Source organism: Pieris rapae, chromosome 9 (genome assembly GCF_905147795.1).
Source record: "Pieris rapae chromosome 9, ilPieRapa1.1, whole genome shotgun sequence".
Taxonomy (NCBI): domain Eukaryota; kingdom Metazoa; phylum Arthropoda; class Insecta; order Lepidoptera; family Pieridae; genus Pieris; species Pieris rapae.
This window is the reverse complement of record NC_059517.1, coordinates 7,255,439-7,281,357: the sequence shown is the minus strand read 5'-3', so window position 1 is coordinate 7,281,357 and position 25,919 is coordinate 7,255,439. Positions and strand designations below refer to the sequence as shown.

The window sequence follows — 25,919 nt, the reverse complement described above, 5'->3', positions numbered from 1 at the left end:
ATGGAAAGAAACAATGTACTTTTTTTGAGTTTGGCGACCAGATTGGTCCTTAAGTAAGGACTGACGAACTGATGTAAGAAATAAATGTAACCCTAAAGAAATAAAAAATCGAGTTGATAACCGTTTTTAATAACGATTATAATTATATTGATTTTTATAAATATGCAAGGGCTGACTTGCTCCTCGAAAAAACAATGAAGAATGTCACTATATAATTTTTTCCGAAATTCGATTTTGCCTATTTAAGCATTTACCCCTTTCCACTGAAAAAAAAACTGTCAACCCTAGTAGTAAATCAAAGACACGGAAGAATAACTTCGTATATGAATCGATAAAACTGATATTGTAGATAATTAATGAAAAATTTGTTTAGATGTTATATGTATTTTAAGAGCTTTAAAAATTAGTGTTCCCACTTTACACAATATAAATAAAAAAACGATATATTTCAATAGTATTGTCTTTTATTTACATAACTTTTACACATTTAAAGAAAAACACTTTTTTAACGGATTATAGATATGTATTATTATATTTAAACTAAAGCACGCGAAACGTCGGTTTAAATTTAAAATTATGTACAAATAATTATAAGTTTAAATATAATAATACATATCTATAATCCGTTAAAAAAGTGTTTTTCTTTAGATATATTTCAATGTTTTTTTTACTTGAAGCTAATCGATATTATTGTTGATTTTTAACTTTATAACTCCAAAAAAAAAATGATTTTGATAGTACTTTAATTTTGACAGAAGCGTCAACTTCGATTCACACAAATAGCATCTAGTAAACGTAAAGGTCAGGCAACAAAATAAGGTAATAATGACATTTATCTAAAGCGTGAAAAATCTCACCTAATAACTGAACCCAATAGATTAATTATCAGCGTTTGGACGGCTGTACCAGTGAAAAAAACACCGAATTGATAACACGGGTCCTGCGTTAAACTTATTGTTTACTGCCTGGAATATTGAATTACTAGATAATTTTATCGATCGAATACTAATTAAGTTTTTACAGTTGCGTATATATCACATGGAATACCTGGTTTATGTCTGTCACTCTACACATATATATCATATATTATACACATTTTAAGTTACACTAAGCTGTGTAAAAGTAGGACCTCTTTCGTGTTTCTTTTCGAAAAATACTGATTACTAAAAATTAAAGATAAGAAACGGGCGGTTCTTTCTCCCTTCTAGTTTCGAAAATAAAAATGACAACCGGTACACTCGTACTTGGAAAATAACTTAGATTTATTTATCTCAAATTAAGAATATTAAAAAAAATAGATCCAAAACATTATTAATCTACTGACCCCAGACCCTCAAAATCGATGTACGATAAACTTTACAAGAAATTGTAACAATTGTTGTGCAATATTAAACAATTTTGATTTAAACATTTTTTTAGCCTTTAATTACAGTTTTATTAACTCTAATCTTCAAATAATTAGAGAATTGGTATAGAACAGCATTGTGTCTATATAAATGCTGTGTAACTCAATTACACGCACTTCTCGGCAGTCGGTGGTCAGATACACATCTTTTTTTCTACTATCAACTATTTTTAATATCGCTAACCTTGACCGTAACTTGCCTGCTCCAATAAGGCTCCAACAATAAACCATTGCTATTAGAAGTGCATGCAGAAGTGACGTTAAAAAGCGCGCGAACTTTATATTGTCAATTTTTTTTTTAAATTTTGATAATGAAGGAGCTAGTGGTATCAACCAGCCAGTGCGTAGAAGGGAACGGAACTATTATTGCCAAGAATGGGAAAAACAAAGACAGTAAGTACATATTTGACAAAAGCATTACATTATTTTATTTACATTTGAATGTCATAGCGCTGTGTACGTATTTTTGATGATACATGTTCATTTTGAATTGGTTTTAAGGAGTTTCCTTAACTTATAAATAAAATAGGTATTGTATAATGATGATGATTTTGTTTGTAATATTTTTTTAAAGTTTTTATTAATTCTATCATTCTGATGGTCTTCTTTGGAATAAATTACATTTTTATCACGTAGTATCAAACCATAAAACACAGAGACAAGTGCAATTTGATGACTAACAGCATCGATAGATTTAATGAATGGAGGATATTTTATTCGTTTTCCTATAACCTTGTAATAATGCATAATTGGATTTCTAGTAACGTAGTATTGAAGTATTGAACGTGGGAATAACGCAGTTAAGAATTGAATTTAGGAAAATAGCGTGACGCGTTGAATGTGTTTCAATTTCACGTTATACCTTGCTAAGTTATTTAGCTAGTCTATACCTATTTCTATGAATTAATAATCCAATAGCAAATGTTTTATTTAAGTCAGTATACAGTATACTGTACATACTAAGCCCATACTATTCTTGTGTCGTCAGCGCGCCACAAAGGAAATCTTTTAAAGGATAAGAGATAATTTGATGAAGAAAAAATATCTTAAATTTATAAATACTAAAGATGCCTTTAATTGAGTTAATTCCCGTTTGCAGCGTACATAGCAGTTATTTAATTTTAGTCAGGTAATTTTAAAAGTTATTTTGTTGTTGAGACATTTATTTTTAAGAATAAATGTTTCGTCCCACTTCTTTGCGTATACATTGGAGCATAAAACTGAATTACTATCTTGATTAGTCGCCCTGTTTTCTTCCTCCGAGTCCTGGACCAGATTTGCCACTTGCAAGATGCACTCATATTTTTATATAAATTCTACAGTAAAAATATAATAATCTAAAAAAGTTAAAGTTTAATAATTACAGACTGTCCGCTTTTTTAGAGATAATATCTACTTCGTATACTACTAAGTACTAAATATTTTTTCTTCCCATAAAAACCTTCCTCACAGTTCAAGGAATAAAAAATACTCGAATTTCTGCCAGCCGCCATCGACGTTGGCACTTAGCAACATATTTTGCGATTAATTTTTAATAAAAATAAGAATCTTATGATTTTGAATGACGTTCAAATTGTATCAGGTATCTTGTATCGGGAAAAGGTAACAAACATCAATAAATTAAAAGTTTGGGTAGAATAAAAACAACAAATACAAACATAAAGTTAAAATAATAAATTTATTTCGGATATTATTCAGTAGTTTTAGTTAGTAAATATGTCTGTCTAAGTTGCTATGTTAGTTTGCTTAGTAAAAATTGTATATAGGATTATCATAATTTCAACTGAGAACAAACATAACGTATGTTACTCACGTTTGTACTGATTTGATTTTTTTTTCAATTCGCTGAGTCCATGAGATTCATAGTTAAAATATTTGTATGAATTACGTCAGTGTAGAGTCAAATGATGTGGAATAAATTCGAAAGGTTTAAATTAAAAATCACGAATTATCATATGTCAGTCTTTTATAGCTTATAGTATAATTTTCTACAACATCTTTTCCTTACTTGGCCAGAGTTTCCACAAAAAATACCTCCCTTCGAAGACTATATGTCTATAAAATAAGGTCCTAACAATATTTTAATAATAAAATATAAGATTCACTACAAGACTTACTAGAAGTTTTGTACCATCCGTTTTGTTCGTGGTTTAGATATCGCAGCCTAGCTTTCTTAGCCGTGCAATTAACAGCCTAGCCTCAACTAATCGGCGCGGTTTAAGTAACGGCCTGGAAGATATATGGTATATATATATATACTACATTCGATTTGACCCTAAAAAGGCCCTGGACCATCTTAAGTTTCTACCGTTGAGGCGTGAAGGGTTGTAAAACTGGATGCATGTGGATCAATTGCATATATGATTTGAGATCTGTCGGATGTACAAAGAAGGGTACACATCGATACTTATACCAACTACTTGAATTTCTATCGTTTTTAACAAGACTTTTTTTGTGTTTTTATAGTGGTTTTATCCAAGACTGGTAACGTGCACATTTCTAAACCTCATGCATAAATGTTATCATTTTTTTATAAATAAAATATAAACTGAACTCTTTAAAAATATAATTTATTTACCCTTCAGAAATAGGCACGAATAAATTTTGTTTAAATTTCTAATGTTCATAATTTCATTTAAATTAATATACCGATATTACTTAGTTTTAAAGCCTAAATTTATTATGTTAGTGAAATACGAATAATTACAAATTGATATATTTCGTTCTGTGAAATCAGCTAAAAATAATTCTAGAAACGTATCGAAAAATAAAAAAACCTAATTCATCATGTTTCACGATGATTTGTATAATATTTTGTGGAAGGAAATTTATCAAATTTCGCAAGTTTGACCGAAAATATTAAATTACTAAGCAGAATTCAATACGTTTGTTATTGCATAGAATGGCGTGGTTTACGCAATTTCACATTATACTCGACTATGCATGTTTCGCAAGCAGCGTTTGCCTAGTGGTTTTAACTTTTAATGTGCGACTGGAGAATGATGATCCCGGTCGCATACATATTTTTATGTGGACAATTAATACTCGTACATGCATGACATAGAGCATGCCTTAGACCCTAAAGTCGATGGTATGTCAGGCACAGAAGTACCCATCACGGGGCTATGATCGGCACAGAAGGTCAATCAGCCACTTACAATGATCACGGAGCAGATACAGAAATCTGAGGCACAGGCCTAAAAGATTGTACCGCGATTGGTATATTTATATAAGCGTGTGGGATATTTATTTTTTCTTACCTATAAAAACACAAAAATTAGATTTTGTCTTCGATGATTTTATACATCACTATTAAACTAATAAGTTCCTTAATCCGGAATTGTTCTATAAGCAATGTCTAATTTATTTATCAAAGTGTAATCAGCTAGGATCTTGTTAAAGAATTTATCCATAGACTTGTAAATGACTTATGTCCGGCATGACAAGTAATTTGCAAGTAATATTACCAAGACATTATATTATAGTAATTACGGCTTTATATACGAAAGTGGAATTAAAGTCATAACTGTATTAAAACACGTGCTATTAATTTAAATCATTGTCTTCAGTGGAATATGCGGTTGCTATAAATTTTGATAATAATTAAATTGATTTTAGGGTTCTTGCAATAGAACCACACTAAGTTTTCTACCTTAATATTGAGTCAATTGACATGATTATTGAAGTAATGATGGTAAACTAGTCTTAATTTAGAAAGTCTGTCTAGTTAGAGCAGTGTCGGTCTAGTGGCTTCAGCGTGCGACTCTCAAACCTGAGGTCGTAGGTTCGATCCCCGGCTGTGCACCAATGGAGTTTCTTTCTATGTACACATTAAACATTCGCTCGAACGGTGAAGGAAGACATCGTGAGGAACCCGACATGTCTTAGACCCAAAAGTCTACGGCGTGTGTCAGGCACTGGAGGCTGATCACCTACTTGCATATTAGATTTTAAAAATGATCATGAAACAGATTCAGAAATCTGAGGCCTTGATCTAAAAAGGTTGGAGCGCCAGTGATTTATTTTTTCCTTCGCTTAGTTTGATTAAAAAATCGTTTTTCTATTTATATTATTTCTCATAAAGATGTAAACATTATATATTATGTAGTATTATAACATAGTCTTGTAATATTTAGCCTATTTAAGAACAGCCTGCTCTTGGTGTAATTGGCCGGGACGTTATTAATAGACTATAGAAATTAAACAATAGACAATGATTCCAACTTCTTGGTCGCTTAGATGTGTACACGGTCTGGTTAGCTATCACCAAATGGCTAATTACAGTATAAGGACAAAATCAGTCTTAACCCTGCGGGCATGTGTGCGAATCCCTGCGTTGTTCACTTGATTTAACATATACGCAACACTTGTTCGCACGGTTATGATATCGTGAGAAAATTTAACAAAATTTAGACCAACTGACGAGGTGTGCAGGGCACAACGCTATTCTACTTTTCTATAAAGGTTAATTTAACTCAGTAAGGAAGTAGTTTTATAGGAATTGTAGTATAAAAAGTTTTAATTATCCTTATTGACTTGCTAATTTTAAATAAAGCACATTGAATCGACACCTTATAATTATAAGATTCAGTGTAGAGATATTATTAGTAGAGCAGTATTACTAAGGTTTGTTAAAATTTTTGATGGGTGTAATAAATCTGTGACTTTAAACTGCGTACAAAATTTGAAAATTGTATAACAATCTTTGTTCATTTGTCTTAACGTGTTTAATCCCCAACAACTGATAGTATTTTGTATTTGTCTTCCTTGGATGATCTAACCTGAGAAACTTATATAATCTTTCATATATTATTTAAACGTACATTTCGTATTTTATATTATCCGCCTCGTAATGTCAGTGTAGAGGGAACAAAGCCAACTGGGTACAATTTATTTTGGCAACTGAGCGTTTTTTAAGGTAGTTTTTGCCGCGCTTTATGTGGAAGTATTTCAGAAACAATTCGGCTTAGAGTCGTCTAAGAAAAGAGCGAACACAAATTTTTAAAAGCCGGCAACGTACTGACATTGAGGTATCACTTAACATCAGATGAGCCTTTGTCCGTGTGCCCCCTGTTATATAAAAACAGTTATGTTAAGACCTCCTTTTGTTGACAATCAACAAAAGGAGGTAGAGTAAGATTTCTTTTTAGATTTTTAATACATATTCTATAGTTACATTTTTTAATAAAATTATCAGTTGTGTACTATATAAAATCTAAGAGTAAAGACTGAAGTTACTGTAGACATTCTTTGTAGAATAATTTCAATTGTGACAGTATATGGTCATAAATAGGAGTAATATATAACATATAATCTTCTTTCTTTAGACACAATAGAAATACGAATCGTGTTAGTTTTATGTGACTCATTCGTACTCAAGTGGTTAGAAGCTTAAGGCTTCGTAGGAGTTAAAAGGAAACTTCAGATGTAATTTCATACGCATCTTAGGATTTAATTCAAGACACTTCTACCCAACATTAAATCTTACTAGTACTTCGTAACAAACAGAGATTTTTTTGCGAAGTTTCAGTCAACGAGTACATATATTTGCTATATTTCCCCAACTTTGAACCTGAGACAAACGCATCTGTTTATGATAGATAAGACAACGATAAATATGAAAATGTCCACATTCAGAATTCCTAAGTTCGATTGTATTGGGAGAGGAAAATGGTTAAATAATAACAAGCACAGATTGCAGGCCATTAGGAAATATAATGAGGCTTTATAGAGATTTAAATAAAAATCTTGAAAACCAAGGCAAAGAGCGGTCTCTCGCTTTCTTAACCTTTTCTTATTAGCTAGTTCTATATAATAATTTTATTAATACCCTACAAACTGAATCCCACTTAACTTAGTTTCCATAAAACATATGACTATCACAAATTTTTTTTTTATCATAAATCTGTCCCAACAACATGATTGATTCTTATATTTTAAGTAATAAAAGGGTTATGATTGGTTTTCGTTATAACCAAAGTTCATTCAACTGTTTATTAGCTATGTATTTAATGTAAATATACAAAACTGGTATGCGCCTGGGCCGACCTCATAATTATCCCGGGTTTTCCCCAGCAACATATGTAGTGGGACATAAGTGAAGACGGGGATTTATAATCACCATATTTCTCACATGGTTATATAGATCAACACATTAATTGAATTTGTAAACAGGTAATCATTTCTTGGTCACGATTTTATGTCCATCGCTCCTATATCGAATATAAAAACAGTTAAAATTTTAGTTTAGTTTAGTAATTTTTTTTTAAATTCAACTAATTAGTTTAAATTACTAAACATTTTTAATCCGGATAGTAATATTATTAATAATTCATTAAGATTATATAATTACGTTCATTAACAAACAGTAAACGAAAAACTGTGCTGTTTAATAGACCGTGTCTTTAAATGTGTAGCGATTAATTTTTTGCCATTGCCTTTTTTGCGATGATACATGAACAATTAAGTAAAAATTAACATGGTTACCTATTTGTTAACGCAATATCTGTTATTTATTACAATACCCAGACTTTTTTTATATATAATGGCAATAGTTAAAACTTTATGGCAGTTTCAAGTAAAAGCTAGGGAAACTAAACCCGAGAAAAAATAAATAAACACATCAAAAAAGGGATAAGCTATTTAAAAACATAATATTTACATAAATATTAAATCTTAATATTACTATTGATTATGAAAGAAGATAATACATTATCTATATCATTAGATAAGCAGTGCCGAAGCTCTTATAACTAAACTTTATATAATCAGAGAATATAATCTATTTAAAACCTGACTTATATCCGCCATGCAATATTTAAGATAAAAATCATTATTTAAAACAGTATAATATTATTGCTGATTTAGTTATAATAAAACTGTAAACCACTATATTAGGAACATATTTGTCATAAAAACTATTTACTATTTCCTTTGCAATGGGTTATTACCACTTTTACGAATAATTTTCTAAACAGAATTTACGAACATGATTCACGCATTTCACAGTTGGTACAGGTAAATCCCGCGCAAACAGTTGTCATCTTGTTACGTCAAACAAGTAATTAATGACCAGAGATACTTTACGTTACCAGAATAAATATTAACATATTTTTTTTATAGAACATGAGGCTCACCTGATGTTAAGTGATATAATATTTTTTTAAATAATACTATTAAGGTTCATCATTATCGGAAAGCTTAGAAATTAAACTCACGCGGTTATAGAAATTATCTCTTTTGAGAGAGAAAGTAAGAGAGAGTGGCAATTTTATCACAAAATTAATTTGGATCAGGCAAGTAAAAGACATATCGTTTAAAATAAGCAGGGTTATTGATTAAATTATCGTTTTCCTTTTACGCTTTTTATGAAGGAAGAATATTATAGTTCGCATACAACAAACTGCGAGACTTAAAGGAAAGCAATATTTATTTAAAAGAAACGTTTGTAAAAAATATCTTGTTGATTAGTTTTACTTCCAAATAAGTATCATATTATAGAGGTCAAACGAAATCAACATATCTCAAAAAACGCGCGAAACTCAACAGGTCACCTACGTCACGATATCGATTTCCCAGGCATTTGGCGCAGTCGTACAAACTACAAAAATGATCTGTGCCCAACTTTATCCACAGTCAGCCATAAGCAAGGAACGCGAACACGCGTTTCCAAACAAAACTTTTTTATTTAATTGATTTTTATAACGGCTCGTAGCTCGTAAGTAGTTTATATAATCTGTGTGGATTGCGCGCCAATTTCTTATGTGTCAGTGACTTGTGCCAAAGCGTGAGTTACAAACTTTATGAAAATACAAAACTTCTTAAACATTTTAAAATTCTATATGTCAATTGAAATGCAAATCAATTTTTTTAACTAAACATCTGTATCAACGTAGTTTTCATTTAAAAAAATGTTTTATCTATGCTACTGGAAGCGAGATACAATTTATTCCTACCACGCAAAACCAGACGCAATAAATTTTTTTATTTTTTAACTGTTGAAATTAAATATTTTTAAAACGAAACAAAAATCTTTCACATTTTCTCCTGTAATATAGTGGTTGATCGATTTTGCTTCCGCTTTTGTTATTACATATTGTTATGAAATAAGTTATCGTACATATTATCTTAGTTCTTTATTTTATTACTAAACATTCATTATTTATACGCTTATATGAAAACAAAGCATTGCGCCACATTATAACATCGTGGTTCGCCAATCTCATTTTTCCACTCAAATCTTACTCCAAAATTTAAATGCTTAGTTTATCAACGGCGGTTAAAAAGAAGCAAAGGCTTATCTTAGCTGTGAGATATTTATAGGAAAAGCTCAATTTCAAAAAGATTAATGTTAATGCATTTTTATAGAAAAAAAATGTAATCTTAATACTTACTTAACTAGCTAGTTTAACTTCATTCTATCACAGGGTATTTCTACCGCCTCCAAATCAAGTTATCCGATTTTATTTAACGTTGAAAAACGCATGTTATTAACAATTTAATATAATTTAATTAGAAATTATTAAAAATTATTACTACACAGAATTTCTATACAGTTTTCTATATCATAATTTGTCTTATAGTTTTGTATTTTAAATATTTTTGACGACTAATACTAACTTATTTTAAAATGTGCAATTCCCAGTTCTAAGGTCATCATTAACGGGTTATACATTATATTATTTCTGTACATAATAATTACTTATTCATAGGGTAGACCAGAAATAAGACATCTGCACCACTAGTCACCACATCTCGCCATGGTAGTCGATATTGTCAGCGTTTATCGTTTTCCATCGTCACTAAAGCGTTCTTTGTTTCGTAACCATAACAAGCAACCCAGTCCCATACGGTGTAGGAAACATCTCGAGGATACCGGCATGACTTGGGTAGAATTGAGACTTTTAGATTGACCCAATATGTGTCGGATAAACGGCCGTTTAACTATGAATCTTAGCCTTGTATAGATTGATCAGACACAGTACACGGGCTGATTAAGTAAGGTCGAACAAATAATGAACAACTAAGTGCAAAATAATCAAATAAGACATGAACAAATTGATATGAGATTTTTTTCGTACGTTTTTGAGTTTTTATTTTTATTTCATATATATTAGATAAAAAACGTTATATATACATAAATATGAGTTATATGAGTGTTATTTAATTAGTTCGTGGTCTGCGGCCATTTCGGTTTCAAAGTTAAAGTTACTAAGGACAAAACATTCACTTTTAAACAAGGACATAGTATGAACTAAAACAGTTATGTACTTAAACACTGCTAATAATTAGTATATAGAGTATTTAATTTTTTATTCTTTTTGTAAGGTTCTTAGTAACCTACACTATTTTTTGTACTGAGATTATTAATTATATAACGTAGATCTAGTGGCATATATTTTAATAATCGTTATTTAATAAACAATTACTTGATCATTCTTCAGTGTCTGATACGAATCAATTTTTATCATAGACATGTCGGTTCCCTATAATGTTCGCCTACGTACAATGTTAGACAGTGTTATATAGAAAGTAAAAAACATTGGTAAAAAATTATTTAAACCCACGACCTCAAGGTTCAGAGTCGCAATCTTAAGCTACATTTACCATAACACTTGTTGTTATATTAATACTTAAAAATAAAATAAATATATTTTGATAAATAATTTGCTATTAGCTACGATGTATTGCATGCATTTGAAAACCCCTGAGTAACATTTTTATTTAACGCGAAATACGAGAACATTACAGGTCCCGTTACATTTATTTCAATTAATTATATATCACTTTTGTCAATTTATCTAATGATGTGCGCACATAGTATTCTACTAGTATAGCATTCTTCAATGTTCGTGAGAAGAACAGGTTTTTGTTCAATTAGCAACAAGTTATTAACGTTTTTCCTATAATTTAGCCATTTATTTCTTTTAGTACTTCATATATTAGCAAATAAATAATGTTGGCATAACATTTTTATTACGTATTAGATAAATATATAACTATATTGTTGATTGGTTTCTACGTTTAATATTGAATATATATATTAATAGATATTTTTGAGTCTAATTGAATTCACTTCAATGGGATCATGTTAAAAAAACCTGATTGATATTATATTTATACTAATGGACTGAATCTCTATGTGATATTTTTTACGCAAGTATCAATAATTTAAAACCAGATCCAGACGAGTTTTGTAGCTAAATTTCAGTTCAAGTTAAACATATAAATTTATTTTCCGTGGTTTTAGTTATTTAAAGGCATTTATGTATTTTAATTCCGTCGGCGCAACACGATGTAAGGTCAACAACCGATCATTATTTTCTGATTTCCAAATGTGTTTCAAAAGGGTCATCAAGGGTCAAGCCTCTTTTATCCTTATTAAACACATGAAAGTTCATTAAAAGAACTAGCTTTTCTTAATAGAAACTTCAACAAATACTAAGCAGAATATAAAGAAATCGAAAGTGATTTTAGCTGTTTTGAACGAATTCTGAATACAAATCTATGATTTTAAATTCCGAATGTCAAGTCGGGTTTCAGTGGAATTTATGCAATATTCTTTCGAAGTTATAAAGAAATTGAGAGTATAAATTGTTTATAGGGAAAACGTATAAACGATTAATTAGCCGTCTGCTTAAACTTTGGGAATATTTCTCGAGAGATCCCGAAAGTCACTACGTAACGTTCGTTGAAAGAAGCTTTAAGTATGTTGAAATCCAATTCCATTTATATTCTTATCAAATAATGTAAAATAATATTATTAAATGGTTGACGTGCGTACTTGTGGAACCAGCTGCCCACTAAAGTATTTCCGAACCAATTCGACTTAGGGTCCTTCAAGAAAAGAGCGTACAAATTCTTAAAAGGCCGGCAACGCACTCGCGCGCCCTCGCGAGTGTCCAGGCTGCGGTATCACTTAACATCACGTGATAGGCCCACTTTCCCCCTGTTCTATAAAAATAATAATAATATGTATTTAAAATTTCATAATGTTCTGTACTTCGCTGACTAGGACTTTTGTAAATACAAAATAAAAGGAAATCGTTAAAGAATTGTTGATTTACGTCTAAATTGATTGATTAAAACATTCAAAACTATCAAGGACCTTGCAGTATCAGGATTCCAATTAAAGTTCTTGAATTAATTGTTGTGTAGTTGCAATATTTCTTAACCTCGTTTTTATAACACCACCTTGTAATTTTCTTCAGTTCGTGTATGTTTTGCAACTTTATAGATTATAAACAGATTCACAGATACAGATATAAAAAAATAAAAATAAAGCAACGACAACACGGTGTAGAATTAGGGGAAATTATTTTAAAAATAAGCTATTTAAAGTAAGTTAGAATAATCATTAAAAACTAAAGAGATATCAAGATAATAATATTTAATTAAACTAGGCAATAACAAGTGTTATTACAAAAATATATTTTATTTTTAATTTAAGATTATTGTAGCTTGTAGTTGAGATTGTAGTTGTGAGCTCCTTGGAACACTAGGAACAAAAAACGACAAAAATAATGTACGTTGTAGTTTATTAAAACTTGGGCGAAAGTGACCGATTCAAAAAACTAATACGATAATTTTATTTTTTTATCTCAGTGGAATAAACCCACAAACATTGTCACATTTGTAAACACTTAATAAAGATTACAGATACAACACCGAAATTAGAATAGTGGAATATTTATACATGCATTATTAAAATATTCGATTTTTAAATTATCTTACTTCCACTAAGCCACATTGCCAGATGAAAATTACATGCCGGCGTAGTCTGCATCAGCATTATTTGGAAGTACTAAAATTCCTTGTTGCAGTCGACTCACGATCTTTAAATTTTAATACTACATTTACTTTGTATTACATTGTCAATAAGTTTTAGTTTTAATACCTAAGTTAACTTGACCCAGATACCCTTGAGGTCGAAAACTTCACGCTTAACATTCCTCTCTTGATACTTGTTTAATATACTAGCTTATTCCTGCGTCGTTGGTATATTAATTACTAATATGGAATCTTCAATTTAAGCCAAAAGCGTGTGTTATAATAAATTAACGGATTTTAACGCGTTTAGTTTTTAAAATAAAAAATATTTGTCTTAAATGAAATGTTTTATATTAACAATAATTTTTTACGTTAATTTAATGTAAAGTATACTAAAAATATTTATTAAATCAACTATATCAATAATGTATATTTTTTTATGTAGCTTTTATGAATCAAACGCGCGACCCTCAAATCGTTAGAAGAATTCTTAAATAATTGGTCAGTAAGTCTTTATATAAAAACTAAAACTGTTTTAATCAACTTTGGTAAAATGTGTTTACATTGAATTAAATATTTCCTCTCGTAAAAGAACCGGCTTTGGAACAAATCGGTAATTAATGCAGTAATTTTAAGATAACATAAAATTATTATCATCGGACTTTTTGTTTAATGTAAAACTACAATTAGAACATAGATTAGCATAAAATATGCAATAAAAAATCCATCAGCATCTTATTAATTTAAATACATACATATTTATAAAGAAAAATAATGTTGTGAAATGTGATATAATACGTCATTTCTGTGTAGGGTTTCCGAAACACTTTGATCAAAGATTACTTTTTGACGTTCTTTATTGTTCTTTATTGAACTTAAGGTGTAAATCCCTAATCAATTGTTTCCGTACAGAATTATAAAATGCGCGGATAAAAAAGATTTAGATGGTATTTTCATACATACAAAATTCAAGTGCGCTAGTAGGGAAAAGCACACCATATCTGCCCGTGTCGAAAGCTCTGCTGTCTTTATCTTCCTATCAACCATAATGTCATACAGTGGATTATACATATTGTATAATCCATTCTCGAGGAAAACGCAATAATATAAATGCGGAATCAAATGATGATGTCAACATAAAATAGATAAGAGTACAAAGACTGGACCCCTCACTGACATGTGTATGATTCCATAATTATATCGGCTAATTAACTGTTAAGTTGCATTTACATAATAATTTCTACAGTGTACAATCGTGATTTAATTTATGACTTGTAAGACTCTTTATTAACAGATAAAAACAAATAAAAAAATGATCATAACAAAACAAAACCGATATCGAAGTAATCTGTGTAATATTTCATTAGAAATATAGCTAAATAAAATAATATCCTAACATACAAATATATGGAAAATTAACATGCAAGGAAACTGATTTTAAAAACATTACAACACTGTCGCAATTAAAAACATGGTATTTGTATTATGTCGAAATTTAGATAAAAATCAGATTATTTATATTAATGTATGTCCGATCTATTTATTCCGTTCCATTACACTTTATCTACATAATAAATAACAAAGTAATTGAAACTCGGAAGCAAATTTAAGGCTATCAACATGTTGGCGAAACATGTCCCAAGATAACCTTAGTGGATAGGCCATTGGACATAATCACTCTAAAAGAAACGCGGCGCAATCCACACGTATACAACAGTCAACGGTAAAAAAAATTAACAAATTATTCATTTCGTAGACTTTGATGTACTAAAATGACGACTGTTAACGGAAAAGACACCAACGACGTACCACCATCGTCTCTAATTCGAAGAATTAGTTCGCGAACATTAAAAAACGAGGATAAAGAAAATGGTGATGTTTGTAAGGGATCGTTTGTTAGTAAATACAAGAAGGCGCCAGAGGCACTTAAAAATTTTCACTTAAATGATCCTGAAGAAAATTTGGAGGTTCCTGGAACACCGGCGACGCCACGGACTTCGACTACACCTGGTTCGTTATTCTTTTTACATACAAACTATATTTAAGGCTTGAACAGTGCTCAAATCGGTCAACTAGCCCTAGTTTAAATTAAATTGTTGGAAGAACTGTCGCTCATATGCATTTGAAAAAAATATATATTGTGGGTTGAAGCCTACTGTATCGATTGATAAAATCAAAAAAGATAAAAGCAATACCAATTTCCCAAAAAAAAAATTACCATCGAACCGTAGATTAGACATAAATTACAAATTCGCTCCAAAACGGTTTATGCGATTTATTTTAATCTTACACGTATTATTAGATATAGCATATATTATTATTTTGATAAAAAAAAATTTGTATTAATTCGTTTCCTGGGCATGGAAAGTAATAAAAGGTAAATAAACTCAAGCGCAATGGGCTTCCCTCCGCAATTTCACACCCGCGAGCCCTGCATGCGGCTTGTCTTCAGTCCACCTCAACGCTTTGCGACGGGAGGACTACGCTTTTGTGTCGAAGCCAATAATAATTAAATATTTGCGTATTTTAGTTTTTACCCGCGGATTTTTTTAGAAATGCCAAAATATAAAAAGAAATATCAAGTGAGGCGAGGACATGAACTTCGGAAATTATTGTATGTTATAAGTATATGTATATAAGTACCTACCCAAACAAAACTCAAATTTAGAGTTGTCAAGTTTCAAGTGCAACTTGTACAACCAAGTAAAATAAGTTGCTGAACCTGATACCTGATGGAATCTGAAAGTGGGTACTGGATCTCGAGGATGGTAAGCAGTAGACATACCGTCATTGAGCTCGTTGTAATCAGCTCAGCGAGACGATACTAGAAATGTGACTAAATGAACCTGATGATGGACTCCGAAGGTGGGTACTGGGTCTCGAGGATGGCAAGCAGTAAACATACCGTCATTGAGCTCGTTGTAATCAGCTCAGCGAGACGATACTAGAAATGTGACTATATGAACCTGATGATGGACTCCCAAGGTGGGTACAGAGTCTCGAGGATGATAAGCATTAGACATACCATCATTGAGCTCGTTGTAATCAGCTTAGCGAAACGATACTAGAAATGTGACTATATGAACCTGATGATGGACTCCGAAGGTGGATACTGAGTCTCGAGGATGGTAAACAGTAGACATACCGTCATTGAGCTCGTTGTAATCAGCTCAGCGAGACGATACAAGAAATTTGACTATATGAACCTGATAATGGTCTCCGAAGGTGGGGACCGGATCTCGAGGATGGTAAGCAGTAGACATGCCGTCATTGAGCTCGTTGTAATCAGCTCAGCAAGACGATACTAGAAATGTGACTATATGAACCTGATGATGAACTCCGAAGGTGGGTACTGGATCTCGAGGATGGTAAGCAGTAGACATACCGTCATTGAGCTCGTTGTAATCAGCTTAGCGAAACGATACTAGAAATGTGACTATATGAACCTGATGATGGACTCCGAAGGTGGATACTGAGTCTCGAGGATGGTAAACAGTAGACATACCGTCATTGAGCTCGTTGTAATCAGCTCAGCGAGACGATACAAGAAATTTGACTATATGAACCTGATAATGGTCTCCGAAGGTGGGGACCGGATCTCGAGGATGGTAAGCAGTAGACATGCCGTCATTGAGCTCGTTGTAATCAGCTCAGCAAGACGATACTAGAAATGTGACTATATGAACCTGATGATGAACTCCGAAGGTGGGTACTGGATCTCGAGGATGGTAAGCAGTAGACATACCGTCATTGAGCTCGTTGTAATCAGCTTAACGAAACGATACTAGAAATGTGACTATATGAACCTGATGATGGACTCCGAAGGTGGATACTGAGTCTCGAGGATGGTAAACAGTAGACATACCGTCATTGAGCTCGTTGTAATCAGCTCAGCGAGACGATACAAGAAATTTGACGATATGAACCTGATAATGGTCTCCGAAGGTGGGGACCGGATCTCGAGGATGGTAAGCAGTAGACATGCCGTCATTGAGCTCGTTGTAATCAGCTCAGCGAGACGATACTAGAAATGTGTTATATGAACCTGATGGTAGACTCCGAAGGTGGGTACTGGGTCTGATTGACTCTGATTTCATTTTCGGGCTTAGATATAACATGCTGCACTCGTAGGTTTCAGAACCAAGAAAAATATTTAAAATTTCAACTAGAAGACGAATCGTTGAAATTGATTATTTTTTCAATAAACTCAAAGAAATATAGTGGTATTATAGTAAATATTACCTAATATTTATTTAATATTAAATATTAATAAGTTCATATAGTCACATTTCTAGTATCGTCTCGCTGAGCTGATTACAACGAGCTCAATGACGGTATGTCTACTGCTAACCATCCTCGAGATCCAGTACCCACCTTCGGAGTCCATTATCAGGTTCATATAGTCACATTTCTAGTATCGTCTCGCTGAGCTGATTACAACGAGCTCAATGACGGTATGTCTACTGCTTACCATCCTCGAGACCCAGTACCCACCTTCGGAGTCCATCATCAGGTTCATATAGTCACATTTCTCGTATCGCCTCGCTGAGCTGATTACAACGAGCTCAATGACGGTATGTCTACTGCTAACCATCCTCGAGATCCAGTACCCACCTTCGGAGTCCATTATCAGGTTCATATAGTCACATTTCTAGTATCGTCTCGCTGAGCTGATTACAACGAGCTCAATGACGGTATGTCTACTGCTTACCATCCTCGAGACCCAGTACCCACCTTCGGAGTCCATCATCAGGTTCATATAGTCACATTTCTCGTATCGCCTCGCTGAGCTGATTACAACGAGCTCAATGACGGTATGTCTACTGCTAACCATCCTCGAGATCCAGTACCCACCTTCGGAGTCCATTATCAGGTTCATATAGTCACATTTCTAGTATCGTCTCGCTGAGCTGATTACAAGGAGCTCAATGACGGTATGTCTACTGCTTACCATCCTCGAGACCCAGTACCCACCTTCGGAGTCCATCATCAGGTTCATATAGTCACATTTCTTGTATCGTCTCGCTGAGCTGATTACAACGAGCTCAATGACGGTATGTCTACTGCTTACCATCCTCGAGACCGAGTACCCACCTTCGGAGTCCATCATCAGGTTCATATAGTCACATTTCTAGTATCGTATCGCTGAGCTGATTACAACGAGCTCAATGACGGTATGTCTACTGCTTACCATCCTCGAGACCTAGTACCCACCTTCGGAGTCCATCATCAGGTTCATATAGTCACATTTCTTGTATCGTCTCGCTGAGCTGATTACAACGAGCTCAATGACGGTATGTCTGCTGCTTACCATCCTCGAGACCTAGTACCCACCTTCGGAGTCCATCATCAGGTTCATATAGTCACATTTCTTGTATCGTTTCGCTGAGCTGATTACAACGAGCTCAATGACGGTATGTCTACTGCTTACCATCCTCGAGATCCAGTACCAACCATCAGAGTCCATCGTCAGCTGATGATGATGACTCGGTTTCGGTATTTTAGCAATACTGACATTAAAAAGTTTTAACCTCAGAACGAATTAAACATGTAAAAAAATCATGTATGTACTAGTTAAATAATTGGCAGCCACCATTTTTTCTAGACCAATATTTATTTATAAATTTTTATATTTAGCTAATAATTGGTTTCGTATTCACGTAGTTTTGTTAGACTATTCACTATTTTGTTAGACTAGATGGCGTTAGTAAATTATTGTTTGTAGTAGAGGTCAAATCCTCAAAGTCATCGGCGTATGTTAGAGTCTTAACTAAATTTTATTTTAATACAAGTTTAAAGCATTGTTAAGAAATTGCTATATTCAGTAATTTAAGGCGGATACGTACATATCGATACGAAGTTGAATTTGATTTGATCTTGAAGATAATATCTTCAAAAATATAGATGGAAGAATTTACATCAACTTGTATTGTTTATAGTTTTAGGCTTTGTTTATAAGCAAACGTGCTCCTCTCCTAAAAAATACGTTATATATATTTTTATAAAAACAGAAATTGCAAGAGTCCAAGCTACTGATAATCGTGTCTCAATGCATAACTAAGAGTATTTTACTTATAACTCCTATAAGTCAATAAGTAGTACTGAATTATATTATATTTAAAAAATTGAAAATTCATTTTTACTTTGTTAAAAAAGACAATTTATTTGATATTAGCTAAATTTTCTTTGACCGTGTTTCGCTAAGGTCGATGTCTTAAAATACATCTCATTAGTAAGAATAGAGAAGAAAAATATAGATAGACTACATTTTAGTCTGAGTTGATTTAATATACGGTTTTCGACATGTAAGGAGTGTATCATTGAAAGCGTCTACGAGTAAATTCTACGTGTAATTTATTTTTATTACTTCATTCAAAGACAATTGTTATGTATAAGTGGAAATTACTCAATTGTAGTTCAATAAACATTTCGAATATGCTACAGTCATCCTTTAATATTATATATTACTTATAAAAATATATTATATTACGCCATATTGCACGTCGAATTTATTAAGCTCATATTACAAAGCTGAAGTTTATGTTACGATGATAGTCACGGAAATTGAATTAGAAACATATTTTAAGTGTTTTATAGTCAAACTAGTTAATATTTTGCGGTCATCAAATTTGTTTTCGATAATTTTTATTATTCGAGTGGGTGTTTTAACCGATAGATATTTACACAAATACGTTTTCATTGCAAGTATTTCAGTTTTGAGCATTGAAATTGACATCAATAAATATCTCAGTATTGTAGTTTTAAAATGAATCTCCTATAAAAGTACTACGCGATTATCAAGAGCAAGAAAGGCGAAAGCGGCACAACTGGCGCATTATATGTCCTAATCATACTACACCTTAGGTAGGAATTTAATGTTTTGCGGACGTGTTTTTTTTTATATCCGAGATGGAATTGTTGCCTTGTATTGCAGCCCTGCCATCCAAAACTAGCAATAAAAATAATTAAAAACTTTTTAATCTATTAATCATTATCTAATTTATTAATTTATAAACCAGGCCTTCCATTGAATAAGGTAAGGATTGCTTTGCATCAACAATGCTGAAGTTGCGACAGTTCCCACTCAAAAGTGTTTTGTAAGCCTGGTTTATTAATCAAAGCCAGTGGCGCTACAAGATTCTGGGCCTCAGTTGTGTGTATCTGTTTCGTCATCTTCTATATTTCTTTATTGAAGTTAACTTTGACACTAGTTTTTTCTAAGAGGCAAGTAGGTGTTGAACTTTCTGTGCGTGACTTGTTGTCGTGTTTTCTGTCACGTTAAGAGAGAGTGCTAAATTCACTGATGCACAGGTTTCGAACCTCATTATCTCAGTCACTGAAGCCACTAGGCCAACTCAACTGGTTGGTAGCTCGTTTTTGATGGACATTAAATAATAAATTTCATAAAAATGAAATAAAAATATGCGGGTTTGTATTGCGTACAATTTAAATGTGCCTCTTCGGTGGTTGCCTGGAAGAAATCGCTCGAAAGCGATATGGCCGCCAGTTGCTCTCTTTTTCATTTAATTATGTTCAATTTTTGATAAGGATTTCTTTATACAGTTTTCTGCTGCGTATACATCATTTTTAATCAAGTAACAATTTTCTCGCCTGGTAATAATTTAGAGCAAATCCACATGAAGAAGTAATGTGTGTTCGCTTTTTTAAAATTTGCTATCGAATGTTCGATCACGAAGAGAAATTCGATAGATTTTATTTATCGAATTTATTTGAACCATAATTTCACCTAGTTCTGCCATTAGCACACTTTCGCACATTTAGAGTCATAATTCTTTGACTTCAGTGCCAAAATCAACGCACAATTATTTTCTGTGTGTTATTGTCTCGTTACAATGCGTCCTTGGTTAATACGATGTTCTATGGTTTGGTGTGCATTGTCTATGTTGGTGTGCATTGTGTACAGCAAACAACGAATTGTCGTCTTTTGTTTAATGGTCGGTGAAATAGAATATTAGAGGACACTTCATAGGCGGAGACTTCAAATTATATTGAATTGTTCCAGGTCACGAAAAATGCACATTCCACCATGATTTGGAGCTGGACCACCGGCCGCCCACCCGGGAGGCTCTCCTCCCGGACATGGCTAACTCCTACAGGCTCTTGCTCACGGGTAATTTGACATATCTATCATAATATTGTATTTTAAAAGGTAGACATTATAATAAATCACAGTAAATCTTCTTTTGCTGATATTAATGCAAATTATTACATTATTTATTTGAAGTTACGAGTGATTTACAGCTGCGACATTACGAGAACATGTGGAATGTCGAGTTTAATAAATAATATATTTTGAGGTATTTTAGTGCCTTTTTAAGTCTATATAATATTTTTACAGGGTTGGGAGAAGACCCAGAAAGAGAAGGTCTTCTCAAGACTCCAGAAAGAGCTGCCAAAGCCATGTTATTCTTCACTAAAGGTTACGACCAAAGTTTAGAAGGTACGTGTAACTGTGTTGTACAAATATTTTTCTCAATACTTAATTGTGACGGTATTTTTTTTTATTTTAATTCAATATTTATTATCCGTTATTTCTTATGAATTGGATATTATTCAAAAATTTTCTCAAAATTAAACAAAATAACTTTTTGATTTTCGTGGTTTTTGTATGTGACTTAAATATGTCAACAATTATCATATCTGTATTCGAATAATCACATAAAACTCAGTTATTAGTCTGAAATTATATGAATCAGCTCAGCTCCCACTCTCTCTTTCTTCAAATCTGTACTCTTTGTATCATTACTGTTTCTTCTTAGAAAATATCGTGACTACTTTTTAATTAAACGACATTACCCTGTCTATATTTATTTTACATTTGGAAAAAAATATAACATTACTCATAGTTTCCAGAGCATATTTTTGAATACAAACAGTACAAAACTTTCCTCTATACAAAAATAAAACTGTTACCATGGATTCATTGCACGATTTCAGAGGTGTTAAACAATGCCATCTTCGACGAAGACACAGACGAGATGGTTGTAGTTAAGGACATTGAGATGTTCTCTATGTGTGAACATCATTTGGTGCCCTTCTACGGAAAAGTCTCTATCGGATACCTGCCGCAGGGCAAGATTCTTGGACTTAGCAAGCTTGCCAGGTGAGTCTTATTATTAAGATTCTTAAAAAAACTCTAAAATACATGGCTTCGTTGCTTTTTCTAAATCTTTTCTTGATGTAACGTAAAATAAACAAAAAAATTAAAATGTTGTGTTCGGTTTTTTAAGGTTTATACTCGTACATATAAACATACTTTTATTAACACTTTTTAGTCGCGTCGTTTAAGGAAAAAAGAAATAAAAACAATCAATGGCGCTACAACCTTTTTAGGTCTTGGCCTCAGATTTCTATATCTGTTTCATCGATTGTTAATCTAATAGGCAAGTAGGTTTTTAGCGAGGCACAGAACAGGCTTCTGAACATAGAACACACATTTTCTTCTTTCACGGTCTAAGGCAAGCCGGTTTTCTCACGATGATCGCCGTTCGAGCTAATATTCACTGAGCACATGGAAAGAAAGTCCATTGGTGCACAGCCGGGGATCGAACCATTGCAGGATTCACTCGCTGAAGCCACTGTCGTTTTAGAGATCCCACAATTATAAAAATGACTTCTCCAATCACATAAAACGTGTTATTCACAGAATTGTCGAGATCTACTCCAGAAGGCTTCAAGTACAGGAGCGTCTGACTAAACAGATAGCGAAGGCCGTCACTCAAGCGGTGAGACCTGCTGGTGTAGCAGTCGTCATCGAAGGAGTGTAAGTAGTCTATTCTAGCTCCATATCGGATCCTAGGAATACCATATACCATATAGGATTGGGTCCTAGCATATTTCAAATTATTGTTTTATTCAGTCATTTTTCTAAATATGTTGATTTTTGTAACGTAGATTCAGGCCAAAAAAGGCCCGGCTGCTTTTAAAATAATAATTCAAAGAGTTTTGTTTCGAGTTTGACAGATAATTAATAATAAATAATTAATTTAAATGAACAGTCAGCAAGCCATGAAACGTCATCGATCCAAGTTATTTCGACTTGCTGAATATCTTTCAGGCCTTTAGTTAAACGATGCCGTTTAGTTAAAAGGCCAGGCTATTAATTAAATGGCTAATTAAAATAGTTGGCTGAGATATATACAAGTTGTATCGTCTATTATCAACCCTATAATGTATATTGCACTTATACTGAAATCAAGCCCTAGTTTTAAAAATAAACAACACATTAAATGACCAATTGCTTGATGACACTGGAAGAAACTAGCGTTTAAGGTACAGGCTAGGCCTAGTTTAAACGCTAGTGCTCATAGATGTATATTATATATAAGGTTGACCACAATGAATGTTGTAATATATGTAATGTAGTATTTGTTTTTGGGTCAAATAAAGAAACTTTTTGTTTTTATTTACTTTATTTATTATAAAAAAATCAGCTACCACAACTGCTTTTGTTAATTATATTATATTGTCTTTCAGGCACATGTGTATGGTGATGCGTGGTGTCCAGAAGATAAACAGTAAGACAGTGACCTCAACGATGTTGGGCGTGTTCCGTGACGACCCCAAGACTCGTGAGGAGTTCCTCAACCTTGTTCACTCCAAGTGAGCTGGACGTTGCCCTTTTCTATTTCTTTATTACTAGTTCTTCTCTATTCTTAGTTCTTTAGTCTTGGAACGACAAAATTGAAACGTAACATAATTCCATCTTGAAGATGCCTAAATTATCTTTATTTGAACTTAATTTTGTTGCTTATTTGATTAGGTTTCGTTTGTATTGTCGTTTTTACATTCCTAAAGTCTTTAGACTGCCGAATTAGTGCGTTTTAATTTAATCTTAATGATTAGTATTGATATTGTCGTTGAACTTTCATTTCTTTTTTTAGAAGTTATTATATATCTCAGATCGATTCCTAGACAATTTTAATATTTAATGAAGACTTCTAAATTCGTGAAAAAATTCATTTTAAGTTTTTCTGTTTCATTTGCTCAAATGTTGCTGTGAAATGATTATTCTAAATTGTTGTTATACGCAACAGGCCTTTGATTTTCTTATGTTTTTGGATCAATTTTCATTGTGTTGCTCTTTTTATGATTACTTTAATAGTAAAGTTTGTAAAAAAAATTACTCAGGTTTGGTTAGCTGATTAAGGGCGCATACGACAATAATTCCTAAATAATCGATGCCAAATTATATTAACGACGCAGTATTGTGGCTAAATATGATTATACGATTAGGAAATTAAAAACTGCCTTCAGTAATATAAGTTAGTTAATTTTTTTTATTGTTTAAGAGACACCGCTTGGCTATGGCACATTATATGTAAATGCTCCATATATTTTGAAAAATACGATTTAAAATTGCCCAAAATCGTGTTTTTCAAATCTGTATAAAATATAACTTTGCTTTCTTCGTAAAAATCTCAAGCAGTTAATGGCTGACGCTTGACATTTTTACATAATATTATTTTAAAAATAAAATCTATTATTAATCCATGACGTTGCCTTAAAATGAATATACGAATTTTTATATGTTGAATTATATGAAAATGTATAATTGAGATATTTTTTATTTTATAAATAAAGTTTTTTTTAGTTATTATTTGTATTTATTTCTATATTAAGATAATCCTGTAACAAAGTTTGATATCATCAAAAACATGTTAGTTTCTCAGTAAAAGGTCAAAAATAGATAATATCTAATATTTTCATTATATCACATTAGCAAGGCCAAATGTTCAGTGTAAACTCTATATAGTTTGACGTTACAATGAGTAAATAGAAAGAAGAAGATCTTTTTATACATTATACGTCATTACATGAAACACTATTCTTATTCAAACGCTATTGCGTATAGTCTGCTAATTACGCCAGACGGCTTTTGCTGCACCAGAAATTATTTCGTATTTTTTTATTTATTTTATTCATATCTGATGAAGTGATAAAGCACGTTTATTCAATCCCAATTTGTAAACAAAGAAAAGGATTTCTTAAAAAGATCGGTACGTATGATACCGACAGACGAGTCTATTACGGGCTAAGACCATAAAGCGAAAAAGTAACGTACACAACGCCGCAGTTTTAACTAACTATCGGCAACTTAAATAGTACTTTATTATTTAATTGTCGCTATTGAGGGGAGGGTGTAATGCTATGTAGAATATATATGTATGGAAGACAAGCTAAACCAACCAAAGCCGATTTTGACCCTATGAGCTATGTACATACCTGAGGGTGGGCGTTTTAAGATTCATTTCATTCCCAAATTCAGTAACAATCCAGAGCACTGTTTCCTTCGATACGCGGTATCGGTGACAAAAATCTACATAATCCCAGGTTTCTAAATATTTTTGGTCTTCTCATTAACACATATTCTAATATAATACTATCGTCTTCTTCTGAAGAAGAACTTTCGATATCAAAGTATCTAACAACGATAAATTCATCACTAGATAGTAATAAACGTATTTATCACAACTTGATATCTGTGACAAACAGCTGTTACTATTTGAATAACCAGCGGCCATCTTGTTTAACCCTCCTATACTGAGTAGTTAACTTTTTTGACTAATGGTTAGATATTTGACCATTAGTAACTCTAATCACGGATCAAAAAACGCATTTTGCTGAATTTTAAGTATTAGTAACGATATTTAACCAATAGTTGAGTTAACTACGGATCAAAAAACTGGCCCTTAGTGTGTTTGTCGTTTTTAAATAAAGAATG

General features: G+C 32.3%; 1 protein-coding gene across 3 annotated transcripts; it reads left to right on the top strand.

Annotated features, from left to right (window-relative positions):
• The first annotated feature begins 1,522 nt into the window (after positions 1–1,522).
• LOC111003706 (GTP cyclohydrolase 1) lies at positions 1,523–24,434 on the top strand. 3 transcript variants are annotated; one of them, XM_022274362.2, is made up of 7 exons: positions 9,028–9,122; positions 14,931–15,184; positions 21,198–21,305; positions 21,534–21,635; positions 22,133–22,298; positions 22,842–22,958; positions 23,672–24,434. In XM_022274362.2, exons 2-7 carry the CDS (start codon positions 14,947–14,949, stop codon positions 23,799–23,801), a joined length of 861 nt encoding a protein of 286 aa, XP_022130054.1. In that variant the 5' UTR covers positions 9,028–9,122; positions 14,931–14,946; the 3' UTR covers positions 23,802–24,434. The 3 variants fall into 3 exon arrangements, with proteins under 3 accessions (XP_022130056.1, XP_022130054.1, XP_045485534.1); XM_022274364.2 differs by lacking the exons at positions 9,028–9,122; positions 14,931–15,184 and adding an exon at positions 1,523–1,798; XM_045629578.1 differs by lacking the exon at positions 9,028–9,122 and having other exon boundaries at positions 14,841–15,184.
• Positions 24,435–25,919: the final 1,485 nt, after the last annotated feature.